General features: G+C 39.8%; 1 protein-coding gene across 1 annotated transcript; it reads right to left on the minus strand.

Annotated features, from left to right (window-relative positions):
- Window positions 1-3563: 3563 nt before the first annotated feature.
- On the minus strand, window positions 3564-17456 carry hs2st1b (heparan sulfate 2-O-sulfotransferase 1b). The gene is made up of 7 exons (XM_037770719.1): window positions 16902-17456; window positions 14804-15042; window positions 8732-8817; window positions 8270-8408; window positions 8063-8160; window positions 6330-6487; window positions 3564-4835 (listed from the first exon to the last, which is right to left on the minus strand). The coding sequence occupies exons 1-7, from the start codon at window positions 17023-17025 to the stop codon at window positions 4609-4611; spliced, it is 1071 nt and encodes a 356-aa protein (XP_037626647.1). The 5' UTR covers window positions 17026-17456; the 3' UTR covers window positions 3564-4608.
- Window positions 17457-19352: the final 1896 nt, after the last annotated feature.

Genomic DNA, 19352 nt, shown 5'->3' on the forward strand with positions numbered 1-19352 from the left:
AGCTATCACAAGGCCTGAGAGCCAAGTGTGCCTAATGGTGTAATTTGTATTGTTAATGGTAATGCACTATTAGTTTGTTCCATTTGGCTTTGCACAGGTGCATTAATGGGGGCTTGGTGAACCGTTTCAGTCGGTCCAATCTGCTCCGTGGCAGGCTTTCAGAAGGACCACAGCTCTCTCTAGTGGCTCAGAGCAGAACAGCGAGACAGAAACTGATGCCAAAAACTGTGCACTTTGGAGTCAAGGTTAGGAGGGATGCATGTTATTTTGCTGAAACAAAAGACAAAACCTTTTGTTGAATAGATAAAATCTATCTAGTAGTCTTATCGTGACAGGAAGACCTGCAGAGTCCTTAAAAAAATATGCAGAAAAGCGAAACAACAAACAGTTCTCGCAACTGTCAAACAACAACAAAGCAGGATAGACTTTTGAAATATTGTGTTCCTAATTAACCTTCAAGCTCATCAGCCACAATCAATATAGAGTGTAGCCTTTTTTTTCTAATTGAGATGAAGTAATTATCAGACTGTATTCATCTCGTTAATGAAACAATGTTCCAATATGCCTGCAGCTAAACTGTTAATTGAGTTCTATTTTCTGAGACGGGGCAGCCTCTCCTTGTGTCCATGGCCACAAAGCGTCAAATATGGGTTGGGGCCTTTGTGCTCGTCTCTGTGTAGACACAAGAACAGGCTGTGGACTGGTGGAGCGTGCTAGCGCTTCTCCCCGCAGACACACTCCCCTCCCTATACTGTCTATTCTCCCATCAGAGAGGAGGCAAGAGTCGGTAATAGCGCTGACTTCAGCAGATCATCCCGTCCCAGTCTGTTATTTCACGGTTTCAGTGGTTAAGTACTCCCTGTTGAGTAAGATATAGCGAGGCAATTATTCTGTAATTATGGAGCCAAAAGACGAGAAATTGAGTCAAGAGTTACCGGGCTCGTGGAAGTCACTGCGAGAGACCCAAAAAAAGGGTGCAAAAACAAGCCTGATTGTTCACATATGGGAGTAGTCATGGCTCACGTGTACTGTATGAAATAAAATCTCCTATATCCTGACAGGATCAACTTTAGAAACCAATGGGGGAAAAGGCTAAAAGTATTTAAAAATATTCAGCCTCCAGTGAAAATATCCCTAATCTAATCAAAAATGTACAGTCTAATACAAACAATTAAAATTAAAGGGGTGCTCCACCAATTTTATATATCAACGTCAATTTATTAGTCACAGGGAGAACTACTCAGCTAAAAAAAACAGTTCTGGAGAAGCTTTGTTAAGTCTGGTAGGGTTTGGAACCCTGCATTACAAACAATCAATTAGTCTTTTAGTTGATTGTCACAGTTATGGCAATAACGCGTTAACGCAAATCTGTTTTAACACCACTAATTTCTTAAACGCATTAACGCAATCAATCTTTCAGAGGTTGTAGCGGGCTACTAGGAAACCAGAAAACATAAGGAATCCATTGGTACCAATCATGTCATACTAGCTTGTTGCGAAGGAGGTTAAATAACGCTCTAAACTTGCACTAAATTTTGCCGAGGAAAACTGGCATGGCCATTTTCAAAGGGGTCCCTTGACCTCTGATCTCAAGATATGTGAATGAAAATGGGTTCTATGGGTACCCACGAGTCTCCCCTTTATAGACATGCCCACTTTATGATAATCACATGCAGTTTGGGGAGAGTTATACAGTATTCAACTCAGCACACTGACAACTGTGGTATATGATTTATGTTCATGTTCATGTTATTATTTGAGCATATTTTTTATGCTAAATGCAGATTAAACGCGATTAATCGCGATTAAATATTTTAATCGATTGACAGCCCTAGTTGATTGACAGAAAATGAATTGGCACCTATTTTGATAATCAATTTATCGTTGAAGTAATATTTTCTTTCTGTAAACTGAATATCTTTAGGTTTGAGACTGTTGGTTGGACAAAAAAAGCAATTTGAAGAAGTCATCTTGGGCATTGAATAATCAGCAAATAATCATTAGTGAAAATAATCCTTAGTTACAGCCATAGCGTATGAAAGATATGGGCATATACCCGCCGAATGACAGCATTGCATTATGGGACATGTAGGCTCCAGGGTGTTTGGTGGTTGACATATTCTAAGGACTAAAAGTCAGAACGTTTTGCTCTGACAAGACAGAAATTTCAATCAGTTGAACAGAAAACAGTTGTTGGATAAAACTGAATGAATGAAAAGAGGATGTACCCTAATGACGTTAGTGATCCCTGTACTTTTCCTCTAGCACCACTATGACATTTGTGGTTTTGTGTGAGATGTTTCAACATCTGTTAGATAGATTGCCATTGATGACATTTCTTCCACACATTCCTGCTCAGGATGAACTGTAATTACTTTGGTATTTCCTTAACTTTCCCTCCAACGCTGTCATTAGGTAGAAATTTCAATGTGTCCAATACTTTGGTTTATGACTAAGTATCTGCAAAAGATGAGCTACAGCTGTAGCAAAGAACATATATTGCTAAGAAGTGAAAGCCAATTGTTATGTTCCATTGCAACATCAGTGCCCAGCAGCAGAGCTACGCTTCCGCCATTTTGGACTGAAAGCGACTACCTGATGCCAGTAAAACGTCCGCCTACAAAGTGCTGTACAAAAGTAAAACTAAATTATTTAATAATTTTAATGTCTCTACCAAAATGGCCTGTGTTGAACAATAAAAATATTATAAATATGCATAATATTCTAACTATTTACTTCCTTACTTATTTATGTAGTTATTAAACTTTTTTGCCCGGCTGCTTCCCAGAGGAGCATAAAGTGAGCGATGGACATAAATGGAAGTTAGAAAAATCCAGCACACGGATTTTGAGAGCAATCTCAAACTTTTTCATGTCAAGGATCTCCAACATCGTTGTCCAATAGACCACAGACCATGGCTGTATAGGAGGTTGTGTCCTGTGCTTTTGCCCTGCGTGTTAGTAAATAGCCTACAACTACATTAAATTCTGTTTATGTCATGCTACCAGTGTTACTAGCTACTGGCCGATAGCCGGTTGTTTGGGAACAGTGACATTAATACATCCACCACGGTACAGGCTTACAGCATACAGCACATGGGTGTATTATAAGATAATAAAAGTGATGAATTACAGCCAATATATCCATTATTACAGCCGCTTACAGCTAGCAGGAAGCTGGCAGAACCCGTGGGTCTGATGCAAGTTCATTATGGCGAGGAATATAAGTCTGGATTCAGCTATTAGTGAGTTTTACAACTATTAGGACATAATGACTTAAATGAGGGCTATTTAAGTGTTTGTACTGGGAAGTTGATTTACCTAAAAAAAAAAAATCCTCTGATTTACAGACGTCTCTTTATACATCCATGGCCATGGAAACATTGGCGTTTTCATTCCAAAATGGTGGCAGCGCTACCGCAGCACCATCTAGCAGCTGTTGTCAAAAAAAGCACCGGAGTTCCGCCTCTTTGTTTATACTATACTCTTTGGTATCAGGACACATTAGACACGATCAACAACTCTTAGAAGGGAAAACAGTAAGAATAAAATGAGCCAAGAAACTTGCAGTTATGTATCCATGTTTAGGTTATTAATGGAGTGTGAAACAGAAGAGAAACAGGAACTGCAGTTGTACAAAAAGAAAAAGAGAAAACATGATTGTGGTATCACTGAAAAATGAGTGGCAAAAAAAAATTAACGTTGTAATAAAGGCACTATCAGCTCTAACTCCACTCCTGTCCACCGGGGAAATGACCCTGTGACCACGTCAAAGCTCTGGTAAACCCTGTACTCAACACATGCTATTCCTTTTTGTTCATTAATACCTTTCTCCTGCTCCAGCTGTGGTCAGTTCACAGGCTAAAACAGCATCTATCAATTATATCAAAGACGCACGTCAGTCTCTGTGATAAAATACTGATATGTGTTAATAAACGTGTCTAGAACATCTCAGAGGGATTAAAAAACATTACTAGTCACGCACCAAAGGATGCAATGGTCCAATCTATTTTCATTTGCTACCATTTGGTCCCAAAAAACATGTTCCCTGCATGTTAATACGCTATGTACAAACGCACCTCGGATTTGTTTGTAACAGTTTGTCAACAAGAATTTCTGATGTAGTAAAAATGTGCAAAAAATAATAATAATACAACGTGGAGCTGAACAGCATTGAGAGCTTTTTGAAATCTGTCCGAAAAATATGGTTTGAAACTTGTTGAACTAGTTGAGGTTTGCTGCTTTTATCTTGACGCTCCACCCAAAAAAACAAACACAGGACTTCATAAATCAAAGGCTGCTTGTGTTTGGGTTTTGAGATGTATCACATCCAGTAACCATTTCACCCTTCGCTCTGGGTTTGAAATATTTCTCACCGTTCAGACTGACGGTTTATATCCACGTTAAGTTCTCTCAACAGCTGCACACACAATAAAAAAAATTAGACACATTCCTCGTAGAAAGTCCGCTGTACGATCTGTAACAGGGTCAGAAAAAGCATACTCCAGCATCACTTGATGAACTTCCTCCCAGTGCAAATTACTTTCTAATAGAGTCCCGGGAAAGTCCCCCGTGCAGCCCCTTGTCTCTCTTTTTTGTGGCTACACCTTCAGTTCACTTTGGGGTAGATCTTTTCATAGAAGAAGCTCTGAGCCAGGACGTAAAGTTCTCCGTCTTTTTCCCTGACAGCGTGAGCACGCACAAATTGAAACTGTTCGAGTGCGAACTCGTAGAACTCGTTTTCGATTTTCCAGATGTCAGACTGCTGCAGCTTGGCTATTGTCTCTTTGGCGGGGGGCTTCTTTTCGGATGTCTTTCGCAGATGGGACTTCTTTCCTGGAGGGAACACGAGAGGGTTTAATGTCAGTCTAGACTACACAGGGCTACTGCAGAAGCTTAGTAAACATCTAGGGCTGTCCCCAATACCATTTTTTGGGGCTTTGAAGCTTCGGTGAGGAATATTCTAAGGTATTTCGAAGCTTCTTTGCGGTGCAGCGGGCTGACATGTTGCTCTGTCTCTCTGTATCTCTCGTTTCAGTGCCCGGGACAGTGCCGCTGCCGTACTACCGTACACACACCCACCTCTACACACAAGAATAACTAATATAATTCATGTGGAATATGAATAATGAATAATGTTGTGGGAGTTATACTTTATTATAACATACTTATATAAAAACAAAACAAAAAAACGAAGCATTCGAATACTGATTTGGAGGATTAACATGGCAATTGTCGAAGTTTTGAAGCTTTGAAGCATTCATTCGTTCAACGCTTCACTTGAACGATGATTTCATTACCAACAGAGCTCACTAGTAGCGTTGTTGTATACGGGTAATAAAAAGGTATAGCATACCCAGCCTTTTAAAATGGTAAAATACCCCATTTTGTTAGTACCGGTACTTTAAGAACGACAGCTGCTCTGCTTCATAGGAAGGCATTTAGAGGAACGGGCGGTTTTAACTTTGCTGCAGACGGTCAAAAAAATAAACTGTAGCAATAACCGGAAGGATGGAGTCAACAAATGTAGTTGAAAAGAGGATTAAAGCAGGTGATGAACCGCTCACCGGCTGCACAGTCCCGCTCTGAGCTGATGTTTGAATAAGCAGAACTCTGTTAAAAAAATGAAGGACAATAACAGCGCGGCTCTAGTTACCGATCAAATGTACAGAATAAATTAGATTCACCATCTTTTCTGAATCTGTCCAAGCATCTCCTATAATTCGGCAAACACGTAATCCACCAAAGGGCATGTGTTAAAGTATTATTTTACCGTGTTTCTCAGTAACGTGAAATCGGCAGTGACTTTTCACAAACGCCGCCTCAACACAACACAGCACTTTCCACAGTCACTGTGGTGTCTTCCTGATTTTAGCATCTTTTTTCTCTCATCAACTTCTCACAAAACTTCATCAGAATTTATTATTTAACCATAAAGTATTTATCATTTTGTGGGGTTTTGTTTCGGAAGCCATTCGCTATCTTCTGTGCTGCAGTACCATTCTCCGCCTGAACTGTTAGTGATAAACCAGCGGGGGCACAGTTTTGCAAAAAAAAAAGACATCAGATTACTGCATACCATGTAAATTTTTTTAGTTCCTTGTTATGTCATTTATTATTCCATTACTTTTCCTGATGTTTTAGGTTTTTGCCGTGGTATCGTTTCAGCATCGGTATCGAGGTATTTAGGCAGGGTATTGTATCGAAGTCAGAATTCTGGTCTCGTGACAACACGACTCACTAGTGGTCACCACAAATAGAAGAAAATATTCAACAAAAACGTTGCAGTATATTGAGGCTGACTGTAAGGCGGGTGTGTTGTGTTGGTACCTGTTCTGTAGAGATCTGTGGCTCCCTTGAAGAAGCGTGGCAGTGTTGCCTCCAGGATCATGATGAAGTCCTCCAGCTCCTCAGTTACTCCAACTAGCAGGTACTCATTCACCAGGTTGTATTTGGCCTGTTCCAGGGCCCATCTACTGCCTGCAGTCCTGCACTCAAAACAGCACATGAAATATTATCAATGAATCCCTGATATAAACTACAAAGAAATTTCTTATTTTTTTTCAAACATCAAAAAATAATAGAGTGGCGTTTCTTCTTCCACAAAACTATCTTTGGCCAAACGTAAATGTATAGACACAAATGTTGTAAACAACCAACGTATCCCCATACAATGGTTCGTATGATATCTTGGGAAAAGTTATTCCTCATTTTTCGTGCGCATCAATTCCTGCTCCAGGCTTTTCAAAATAAACTTCCGTCTTCACAGGAAACAACTTATTTAGGGGTACTATTTAGGGGTCTCCTGGGGAAAAGTCTGTTTTGTTTTTTTACCCCAAACATCCACCCCAACCTCCTACCTACGCAGCGTTTGTCACTCTTTATATTTCCTGGTTCACGTGGATTACATACAAATAAACTTTTTGGGATAGATACGAATTACAGTGCGTTACTTTTCGTAGGTATAGCTCTGACCAGTTTAGAACAGCCTGAATCAACATCTACCTGTCTAAACTTTTACTTGCTGCAGCTTGTACAGACACCGTTAATTGGGTTATTCTTAAAGGTGCTAAATTCAAAATTGAGGCACGGCTCTCAACGTGGCGACGGCTAATGGTGCTAACAGTGCAAACAACTGCAACAGTTCAGACAGAGCTAACAGTTAACCTGAGGGGGAACCGGAGGCCGGGTGCTAGTGGGGCAAGCTCACATGCACTAGAAGCACGCGCGGCCGGCCCGGCTATGTCAACAAAGCACAGAGAAGCTCTGATTACAACGCACACAGACGGAGAGTGACTTCATTCTCTGCTCAGGTAGATCTTACTCCTCTATACCTTTACAAAGACAAAAGTTGTTTGATGCTAGGGATGCACCGATACCGGATCCATATCGGGCCTAAACTGACTCAAATAGCTGGATCGGATATTGGTGACAATGGGGCCGATCTATTCAATTCAATTTTATGTTTATATACTATACATATTATATACTGTAATTTTAATTACTGTTTAAGTTTTGACCAATTTGTTGCTGCATTAAAAAGGTTTACACTTGAATTAATTCCTGTTAATTCTGAAGATTTTTTTTAAGTTGCTGGTGTACGATTTATTAATTTAATAAGAAATAACAATTCAATGAATTTGTATCTATCTATTTATTTGTTACATTTTGTTAGGAAAACTGTTTAAGTCAAGCCTGATGTTTCCTTACACATAAAAGAATGATCCCAGTCACTTCCACACAGTGAGGCATACAGCTTATTAATTAAAACACTGGTATCGGATCGGTACTCGGTATCGGCCGATACCCAAAGCCCAGGTATCGCTATCAGGACTGAAAAAGTCAGACGGGTGCATCCCTATTTGCTGTTATATTAATCCTCTGAATGTTGTACAGAGAACATTTAACACTGAGGCTCTAGCGATTTGAAAATTGCCAACAATTAACTATAAACTATTTTATGTTCAGCCCTAATGTGCTGTGTCATATAAAGCTTCCGGCGTCCTGCACTCATTCCCACAGACTGTGTTCTGTTTGTGATGTGGCAGGTGCAGCCCACTCACCAGCACTCTGAATGGTGGCCGCAGAAGAAGGGGATCTGCAGCCAGAGTTTCTCAGGAGCACAGTCGGACCCACCTGATGACACACACTCATCAAAGGTCTGAAAGACAAACAGAAAACTCTCGCTATTGTACATTTCTGTGCGGACAAACAACAGGCCTTGAACAAAAGGTTTATTCGAGTAAGACTGATGAGCTCTACACAAAGACCTTTTTGTCTCCTTGTTTCCTACGTCGTAGACCCGGTCTGTAGTCGTCTCCAAAACGTAAGAAGTAGTAGTACGACACCAGGCGTTCTATGGGGTCCCTCACCACATTTATGTACATGGGCTTACCCTTCGCCCCATATCTGAAAAAAGAAGAAGAAAAAAAAAAGGGGGGTTGACATATTTTATTTTCATTGAAGATACACACACAGACATAACATGAAGCAGCATCAGGGAGAACTCAAGTTAACAGGGGCTCTCTTTCTCTCACTGAAGAACACTTACACCATTAGGATAATTACCTGTGATCACTGAAATGATAGTGTCAGGGGAGATAAGGACAACAATGCTATTAATCAACACTAAAGCACACGTTTGCAATCAATACATGACCTCCCTTTATCTGCTCTAACTGTTTGTAACTAATCTGGATATTAATGGCATTACAGGAAATGAAGGGCTTTACTTTGAGAAGTCCAGATAAGCTACATGGCCGTGGTAGAAACCGGGCTTCATCTCTCTCCACGAGGTGACATTCCTGACAAAGCGCACCTGTAGCCAAAGATAATGGAAACTAATTATGGGAGCAGCAGGGAAACTCCAGCAAATGGAAAAACACAGCAACAACAAAAGAAAACACTGGGATAGGGAAGAGAAAAAGACTGGCTTTGCTGAAGGCTGATACATTTGTATGAAAGAATGTATATAACGAAGAAGTGGAAGTCAATTGTTTGTTCCATTGCAACATCAGCGCCCAGCAGCAGAGCTACACTTCCGCCATTTTGGACTGAAAGCGACTACCGGACAGTAAACGTCAGCCTAAAAAGTGCCGTACAAAAGTAAAAACTAAATGATTTCTATTCTATTGTCATATTCTACCGAAATGGCCTGTGTTGAACAATTAAATATTATAAATACAATAAGCATTTTCAGTCCAAAATGGCGGTTGTCAAAAAAAACACGGCTTCTATACTCTTTGTTTTTCTGCTCTAAAGACATTGACTTTCTCACATTTTAAAAGGATGTCTTTGCAGTTGACATTGTGAGATGGTTTTAGTGTGAATTCATTACACGGAAATCACATTGGCTTGCAAAAAGAGGTAGAGGCAGATGAGCTCAACAGGAAGCCAATCAGCTGACTGAATGGGTCACAGACTTCCTGTGTTCAGAAGAGCGGGGGGGCAAATTAATTAGATGTGCTTCAACCAAGAAATTAGGTGAAGGACAAACACATTGTATCATATGTTAGCTCATTCACACGTGAAAGCATTTATTGCTTCTCCTTGTTTTCTTTTATTATTAGTTTCTCCTTTTTAATATAACAGACGATTGTAGATAGGTGTCCTACTTTCAGTCATTTTACCTAAATGATGCAGTACGTGCACTTTCTGCAAAAACAGAGTTTTTCATTATGGTTGACTTAGTTATGTTGCAGCGAAAGTAGAGACAGAGCAACACTCAAACTTCCGATCAAACCTATGCTCGACTGCTGAAACAGGCTGCTGATACTTTATGATCAAGCCGCAACCTCCGGGTCTGAAAAGTGAAGCCAATGAGGAAGTGCCTTAAACTTGCATTTTTTTCTAACAGCCAGCAGGGGGCGACTCCTCTGGTTGCAAAAACAAGTCTGATTGTATAGAAGTCTATGAGAAAGCTACCCTACTTCTCACTTGATTTATTACCTCAGTAAACATTGTAAACATGAGTTTATGGTCTCAATCACTAGTTTCAAGTCTTCTTCAATACAGCATGATGTTCATTTAGTAAATTATGGTCCCACTTACAGTCAAATAAAACCATAAATCAGGGGATGCTTTAGGGCGTGGCTACCTTGTGATTGACAGGTTGCTAACACGGCGTTGTAGGGTTTGGGAGTTGTCCGTGTTTTCGTCTTACAACTTTAACCCTTTCACGGTGTGTTTCCAGTTCATGAAAGTTATTTGTAACTTTTTGGTCGCCTAAAATATCTTATTCATTATTCGGCTGTAATTAGCTCCACCCTCGTGTGTCACTTATGGTTCCAAAAAACCAAGATGGCAACTGCCAAAACGCCGAACTCGAGACTTCAAAACTGTAGTCCACAAATCAGTGGGTGACGTCATGGTGACTACATCCACTTCTTATACACAGTCTACGGTTATGATAGATATTGCTGCATTTGTATATTTACTACAAAGAGCAGATGCCACTTTGACTTATATTTGATGATGAATTATTTTTTGAATATTGGCTATACTTAATAAGAATATAGATCAACATGCAGACACAGAGATCATTTTTCAATCCTTTTTTGGGCTCTGAGTAGTGTCTGCAGTCTTCATCTCAAGCTGCATACAACAACGTCCATCAAAAAGGTTGGGTGGACTGTATGAAGCATGAAAGGCAAATCCGGGTGCAAAAAACACTCGCTGTAAGTGCACGGCAACGATAGAAGGCAACTCAGATGAGCGAATCAACATTCTTTTCAACAAAGAGCATCTTTCATCTGGATTATGGATTACAATAAGAGAAAAATGTTCAGAGACATTTTAGTTAGAAAAGATGAAGCTATAAAAAAAGATTTTGAAAAGTTAAAAAGGGACATGACCCTCTAGTGTACAGTGGAAATTATGCCTTTGGTCAATAGTATAAAACCAAAATTACACTGCTTCAATTTACAAAAAGTTCTAATGCTGTAATTCTTACATCAAAATAAGCTGCGTGATGTCTCCCATGAAAAAGTAACAATTTTATCAGTTAACATGAAACGGCCCTAATTTCCTTTCCTACACCACCTCCATTTATTACTGTTATCTTTGAAACACCCTCTGCGGTTTGAGAGAGTAAAAATATGACAAAGTCAAACACATTGACCGGTTTTGGCTAAGCTAAATGATATTACTGGATCCAAATGTGAATGTTCCTGTTGTAAAATGAGTTGGGCTCCGATGTGCCAGCAGACTGACTCTTTCCCCTCGTCTCTGTTTTATCATGTGCAGAGGAAACAGACTGTTTGTGAGATGGAGAGGGTGGGGGGGGGGCAGCCTGTTGTGAGATGGCAGACAGGATATTACCTTGGCACTAGCAGCCAAAAATAACACCAGCATAGCTTTGAGGCATTTACACTATGTGTCCTAAGCTGCACTGGCAGCTATATCAATGCACCCAGTGTTAACAGGCTGTAATATGTGCTGATGCCATGTGTATTATTCTCTGGAGCTTTTAAAACATGCAGAGTCTATAAACTTACAAGAGAAGGGAACAAACTACTAACTAACCCCAGCTTGAACAATATTCCCTTGTTATGGTTCCCTAAACTTCTACCACCACGAATGTGGTGTCTTGGAGCTGAAATACTTAATCTAATTGAAAGGTAGGGTTGGAAGTGTTTTTCAATTCCATTTTTTGTTATATTAGTTGAAATTCTCATTACATCTCGTCAGCAGTTAATAATTTAATGCTCTGACAAAAAAGAAAAAGAAAAAAAAGTTATCTGGGGCTGTCGCACGACTGTAATAAGCCCTTTAGGCTTGGTCGGTCGGTATGGTATCTTTTTTCCATACCTTCACACCTTCCTTACATTCCAACGGGGTATATGACGGTATATGACGGTATATGACGGTATATGACGGCCCGGGAGGAGGGAGCTGAAGTTGTCGCTAACTTCGAGGCTAATCCCTTTCACTTTAATCCGCAGGTGCCAAGCAAGCCACAGGAGTTGTAGCATTTATTCACCGACAAATATCCCAAACTGTACACATACTGCACTGCTACGTTCACAGCTATAACGTTACTGATGACATCATACTCATGAGCCCTTCTCCCTCTCTTTTGCTACAATTAGAGCGGTGCAGATGGATGACGCAAGTTGATAACACGTCTCTGCTTGCATCGGTTGTTTTTAAATGCATTTACACCACAGCGCTGTGATATCATACACGGATATTACATATTCTGACACAGACTGGGACTAAGACTTTATCAGACGGATTTTGCACAATAAGACATGAAACAAACTTGTAGGATTGATATTACAGTCTATAGGCACCTTTAGACTTCAGTCAGTCACTTACTGCAAACGATTAATAATGTCGCTTTATTTACGTTTACATGTCAAATTACTTCCCGTCGCCTAAAATTGGGAGACGATACATGAAAAAGGCTGCATGATCCACACTGTTCATTAGATTTTAAAGGGATAGTTTGGGTGTTTTGAAGTGGGGTTGTATGAGGTACTTATCCATTGTCAGTATATTACCTACAGTAGTTACCGAATGGAAGCAAAGCAGTGTATTGCACAGGGCCCACAGCAAAACGAATTTTAGCCACCTAAAAGAAAGGCCCACTTAAAATATCAATATCCTTTTAAGTGTACGCTATATTTAGAATATTTTCATTACTTTACCATGCCGTCAGTCAGCCCTTTCTGACAGGGAACTGAAGTCGTTATATCCATTTATACTCTCGCTAAAGCCACCAGACTCCTTTGAATAAAACCTGTAATTTTACCTGGCAGAACACGTTGGTTGCTGGTTTACCGCTGCACAAACAAACTAACCAATCGAGGCAGCGGTAGACCAGTCACACGTGTTTTAGGTAAAATTATGTTTTTTTTCCCAATGGAGTCTGGCGAGAGCATAGATAACGGCTTCAGTTCCCCATCGGAAACATAGACTGTATAGCTTTCTCACAGCAAGGTAAACCGGCATAATATTCTAAATATAGCGTACACTTAAACTGATATTGATTTTTTTTTTTTTTAGATGAGCCTTTCTTTTAGGTGGCTAAAATACATTTTGCTGCCGGCCCCGTCCACAGCAGTACATTGCTTTGCTTCTCTGCAGTAACTCCTGTCTGCTTCTCTAAACTGGGGGCTTACCGACCGTCATCTACCGTAGGTAAAACACTGACTATGGATAAGCACACCTCATACACTCCAACTTCAAAACACCCAAACTATCCCCTTAAAGCCAAAAGTCAGTATTTAATCCCTATAGTTATTTAATTTCCCATCCAAAGAGCTGGAATAGTGACTATCTGACTGCACGATCTGTGATCTCCTACTGAAAACCTGATCTTCAGTGGATGATGATATTATTGGTTTGTGTGCTGCTAACCATGTAGCCTTTAAGAAATTGTACCATTTGATAGAAATTAGGAAAAAAATGCAGCACTATTAAACTGCCATCCTTTTATTAACTGCACATTCTTCTACATAACTCACTGACAGATCTGAACAATAAGAACATATTCAGAACATTACAGAAATCAGATCTACTGCCTGAGCCTTAACCAACAAACACTACTGTCGAAGTTCTACACTCCACAGATGTGACGTAAGGCTGGTAACCGAGCAGGGCTCAAAGCCTCTAGATATTTTTAGAGTATTAAAGGCACATTCATGTGAATATGTTTCATGTTACGACTAGTACAACTCTGGCCACAACAATGGCCAATTTCTAATTCCACATTTTCAGTTGTGATGATCAAAGTGCCCACAAACCTGTCATAAGCGAAGCATGTGTTACACCAACAAAGGACTCTTCTGTCTTTGTTTCTTTGTTGTATTAAGTACAGAATTAATAGTATAATGACAGAAATGTGCTCATATGAGAGGTGGAGTTGAGTTTCTGTCTAGCAGCTTTTATTGGCTGGAAATCTGTATAAAAAAGATTAATTTGCAATTAAAGTAAAATACTTTAACTACTGTGATAAATTCTGATCTTTCATGTTTTGAATGGGATTTTGAGATCTGGTTTTCATTTGCACTACGATTGCATCTATATATGGGCTGTCAAAGTTAACACGATAATAACGTGTCCATGTAAATTTGTTTTAACACCACTCATTTATTTTAATGCAGCTTGGGATCTTTATGTTGTATTGGGCTCAGTTTTAAAGCTAGAGAAGAATAAGATGAAGATATTGGTATCATATGAAACTAAAAAACCTGAAGAATCCATTGGTACCAACCATGTCATACTAGGTTGTCGCGAAGGATGCTAAATAACGCTCCAGATTTACACTAAATGTTGGCAAGGAAAAACTGGTATGGCCATTTTAAAAGGGGTCCCTTGACCTCTGACCTCAAGATATGTGAATGAAAATGGGTTCTATGGGTACCCACGAGTCTCCCCTTTACAGACATGCCCACTTTATGATAATCACATGCAGTTTTGGTCATAGTCAAGTCAGCACACTGACACACTGACAGCTGTTGTTACCTGTTGGGCTGCAGTTTGCCATGTTATGATTTGAGCATATTTGTTATGCTAAATGCAGTACCTGTGAGGGTTTCTGGACAATATTTGTCATTATTTTGTGTTGTTAATTGATTTCTAATAATGAATACATACATTTGCATAAAGCAAGCATATTTGCCCACTCCCATGTTGATGAAAATACTTGACAAATCTCCCTTTAAGGCACATTTTGAACAGATAGAAAATGTGCGATTAATTCGCGATTAACATGATTGACTATGGAAAATCATGCGATTAATCACAACTACATATTTTAACAGCCCTATTCTAAATACAATAACGCTCAATGGTCTTACTTGGTCTTGGAGAGACATGACAGGATTATTTTTGGTTGTATTGATGTGCAGGACGTGGAAGCGGTTCTTCCCGCACAGGTCGTAGGCGATGTTGGTGAAGGATGTGCTGGCCGTCTTGGGCACTCTGTTGTAGATGATGACCATGTCGTCTTTTTCCGCCAGCGGCGACGATTCCCTCCCAGCATCTTCACTGTGACGCTGCTCGACTTCAGCCACCTCGTGTCTGGCAATGGTACGTTCTGAAAATATCACATTTACCATCAATTATACATATATGCCTTAGAAAAGACTGTCAAATATAGAGCATTTTCATTGTTCACTAAATCAATATAATCCTCAATTTTTATGATTATGGGCTGGCTGACATTCTCTGCAGCATGGATTTTAACGAGCCAAAAGTTAGGTGATGCTTATTGTTATTCTCATTTGGTAGCACACACAGCAGGTGTGAGGCCGCCAGCACAGCAGTAAAGACAAATGTACATCTGTTGTTAAAATGAACAAGTAGTTTTAAGATGAAGTCTTGTCTTAATTAATGACAACAACACAGTCCAAATACAATAACATCAAAACAAGCAATTAGGCTTTTGATGATAATACTGACAGGAGGCATAATTAAAAGTGTTTTCTCCCACTTCTCGTCTCCACTGCAATGTTAATTAAAGTCAATTACAGGAATGGCCTTGTGAGTATCTTGGATCGGCTGTGTCTCGCTCAATATAATGCAGGCATCATGCTGCTCAGCCAGCCAGCACTTCAGTGTCTGACACCAAGAGGAGAGAGGAGCCATGTGTCTGCTGCAGGATGTTTGCACTTGAAGGCAGATGGATGGTCTCTTGGCCCCTGTAATTCCCTTCCTCTTAAAGACATTATACAGTAAATGTGCAGGCGGTTAGTTACTCTCATTCCACTCAACATTCAGCTTTACTGAAGTGCAATATGGCAACTGTTAAGATACAAAGTCTGACTTTTTTTTTTCAATCTAGCAGGTGCCTACTTCTAACAAGTACTACTGTGCAGTAAGATGAGACTTTATTTATCCCGAGGGAAATTGCTGTGCAGCCGGTTGTAATACAAAGTGGGAAGAGTGCAAATATATAATATAAAGGTTTAAGAAAGGGGTGTCGCGATATACAGAACGTTCGCTCCGGCTGGTGGGCGGTGCTTGGTATTTCCTCAACTGGTCTCAACATGCTAAACAGTACACTACAAGATGATTATGAAAACATTTGAGGCGAGAAATAGGCATTATAGTAACAGAATATTGATTCATATTTGATCAGCGCTGCCTAGTTTGACCGTTTGATCAGAGTTTGCGAGTGATTGACAACTGCTCAGAGACGGCAAGGCTCCAGCTCGGCTCTGATTGGTTGTTTTTCCTCTGGTCTGTGAAATCTTGCAGATGCCATTAGGAGCACCGGAGAACACAGAAGCACTCTCATGCACTAATGTCAGGATATAGTGACTGTTTTATAAAAATAAAAATAACTTTTTTTCACTACAGCTTTAATGGACACTTTGAGTCGATAGAGTTTTTGCATTTGACTGACATTTGCAGAACAATGTATTGTACAGCAAAGAGCTATTATTTGGGCCAAAAAATGTATGCATTTATTCTATAAACCTTCACACACACACTCATTTGCTCTCTAAATTATATGCTCTATTTTACTGCCTGATCAACATGAACTGTGTGACCTCTTTTTATTTAATTAATAGCAATTGACTTTAAATCAAATGATGTAATGGGAGGAAAACTGATCTTCATGTTTATAATATATGGCAGATTGTAATTTAAACCCTTTCTAAAAATTACTATCTCAAATATTTGTTTGTCAAAAACAGGTGCAGAGAAGAATTTTACAAAATAATAATAATGTAGTCATAGAAATAACCTATCAGTAGTTATATAAAACTGAGCAAGTTTGTTTGTTTGCTCAAACTTAATTCATCAACAATGTTAACTCAATGTGTTGAGTTTTCCAGCAATTCTTCCATATGCTTTTAGCACCAACAGTTTCGTCTGGAATATTATTTAAAGACTTTTTCATGAACACAATAATTATGCAATAATAATACATGCATGTTTTGTTCTTACCCAGTCTGGCTCTGGACTCCTCCAGCCTCTGGATCTGGTTCTCTATAAACAGCATCGCTACTGCAAAAACCAACACGGCCAACAGCTGGAACTTGGCCGGCATCATGATCCTTAAAAGCCCCATCAAACCACCACATGAACCATACCTCTAACACGACTAAACAGTGAAGTGTCTCAGGTCCACTGCTACTGGCTGGTACAGCAGAGAAGCTACTGTGGTATGCTGCTAAACAAGTTGACTGACTGAACGCTAGCTGTTAGCTGTTAGCTGTTAGCTCGCCTCTCCGCTGACTATCATTACAGAGACACGTAAAGCTCACACTAACGTCATCTTTAAACACCAACACCGTGGTCACTCCGCATGGTTAACTCGGGTTTGCTTTCTTTTGACCCCGCTGACAGCTCGCAGAGTCCATTAAACTCCATTGACATGAGACTTGAGGCTGCTGGAGGAGAAGAAGTAAAGACACTCCCAACTACAGGTATGAGGAGCGGACAGCACAGTACAGGGGCTTGTTGCTACACGTAGCATCACCGGAGGGGAGCTGCTGCTGCTTCTCTGTGTTTCTATGTGCTTACCGCCACCTACTGGACCGGGGTGTGTGTAGCATGGCAAAAAAGGGGAAAACCACAAACAAAATATATCTTATACTGTATGTTCTTAATGTATATGTTCTTAATATGTCCTTGTACAAAGTATTTCCTTTTATAATTTTAATGTAAATGAAATTGTAATGTAAATGTAATATAACTTATTATTTTAATGGAGCTTCCCAGCAAAAAGTATTTCACACGTTTGTACCTGTATAACCGGCGTGACAATAAACATCTTGAATCTTGAATCTTGAATCTTGAATCTAATTCATACTGTGCAGTATTTTCAGGTGGAATTTCATGTCATTCTCACTGTGCAATATCATTTCCCACTTGTGCAATTTTTTTAATAGTCTGTTTATTGTCAATACTGTATATACTGCTCCTATTTTTATACTTCCTTCTATTTAAATGGTTCATATTTTGTTACACTTTGTTTATCTCTTTTTTTTTTACTGTGTTAGATGATGCATCTTGTTTTTTGCACTGTACCCTTTGCGGCTGTACAAATTCCCCCACTACGGGACTAATAAAGGAATATCTTATGTTATCTTATCTTACAGACGTAGGCAAAGTTGTTGGTAACGTTCCGTTAAAGAGAGAAAAACCCACAATGGTCACTGAAATAACTTGAAACTGACAAAAGTAATAAAAAATAAAAATTTACTGAAAATTAACTAATGAAAATCAGCTGTTGCTTTTGAATTATGGTTCAACAGAATCATTTTAAAAAACAAACTGATGAAACTGGCCTGGACAAAAATGATGGTAGCCCTAGAAAAGATGTAAAATAATGTGACCATAGGGACATGTTAAACTAAGGTGTGTCCTGTAATTAGCATCATAGGTGTCTTCAAACTTGTAATCAGTCAGTCTGCCTATTTAAAGGGTGAAAAGTAGTCACTGTGCTGTTTGGTGTCATGGTGTGTACCACACTGAACATGGACCACAGAAAGCTAAGGAGAGAGTTGTCTCAGGAGATCAGAAAGAACATTATAGACCTTCATGTTAAAGGTAAAGGCTATAAGACCATCTCCAAGCAGCTTGACGTTCCTGTGACTACAGCTGCACATATTATTCAGAAGTTTAAGGTCCATGGGACTGTAGCCAACCTCCCTGGATGTGGCCGCAAGAGGAAAATTGATGACATATTGAAGAGACGGATAATACGAATGGTAACCAAAGAGCCCAGAACAACTTCCAAAGAGATTAGAGGTGAACTCCAAGGTCAAGGTACATCAGTGTCAGATCGCACCATCCGTCACTGTTTGAGCCAAAGTGGACTTAATGGAAGACAACCGAGGAGGACACCAAATCATAAAAAAGCGAGACTGGAATTTTCCAAAATGCATATTGACAAGCCACAAAGCTTCTGGGAGAATGTCCTTTGGACAGATGAGACAAAACTAGAGCTTTTTGGCAAGTCACATCAGCTCTATGTTCACAGACGAAGAGATGAAGCATCCAAAGAAAAGAACACTGTACCTAATGTGAAACATGGAGGAGGCTCGGTTATGTTATGGGGCTGCTTTGCTGCATCTGGCACAGGGTGTCTTGAATCTGTGCAGGGTGCAATGAAATCTCAAGACTATCAAGGCATTCTGGAGCGAAATGTGCTGCCCAGTGTCAGAAAGCTTGGTCTCAGTTGCAGGTCATGGATCCTCAAACAGGATAATGACCCAAAACACAGCTAAAAACACCCAAGAATGGCTAAGAACAAAACATTGGACTATTCTGAAGTGGCCTTCTATGAGCCCGGATCTAAATCCTATTGAACATCTGTGGAAGGAGCTGAAACATGCTGTCTGGAGAAGGCACCCTTCAAACCTGAGACAGCTGGAGCAGTTTGCTCACGAG

The sequence above is a fragment of the Sebastes umbrosus genome, chromosome 5 (genome assembly GCF_015220745.1).
Source record: "Sebastes umbrosus isolate fSebUmb1 chromosome 5, fSebUmb1.pri, whole genome shotgun sequence".
Lineage (NCBI taxonomy): Eukaryota > Metazoa > Chordata > Actinopteri > Perciformes > Sebastidae > Sebastes > Sebastes umbrosus.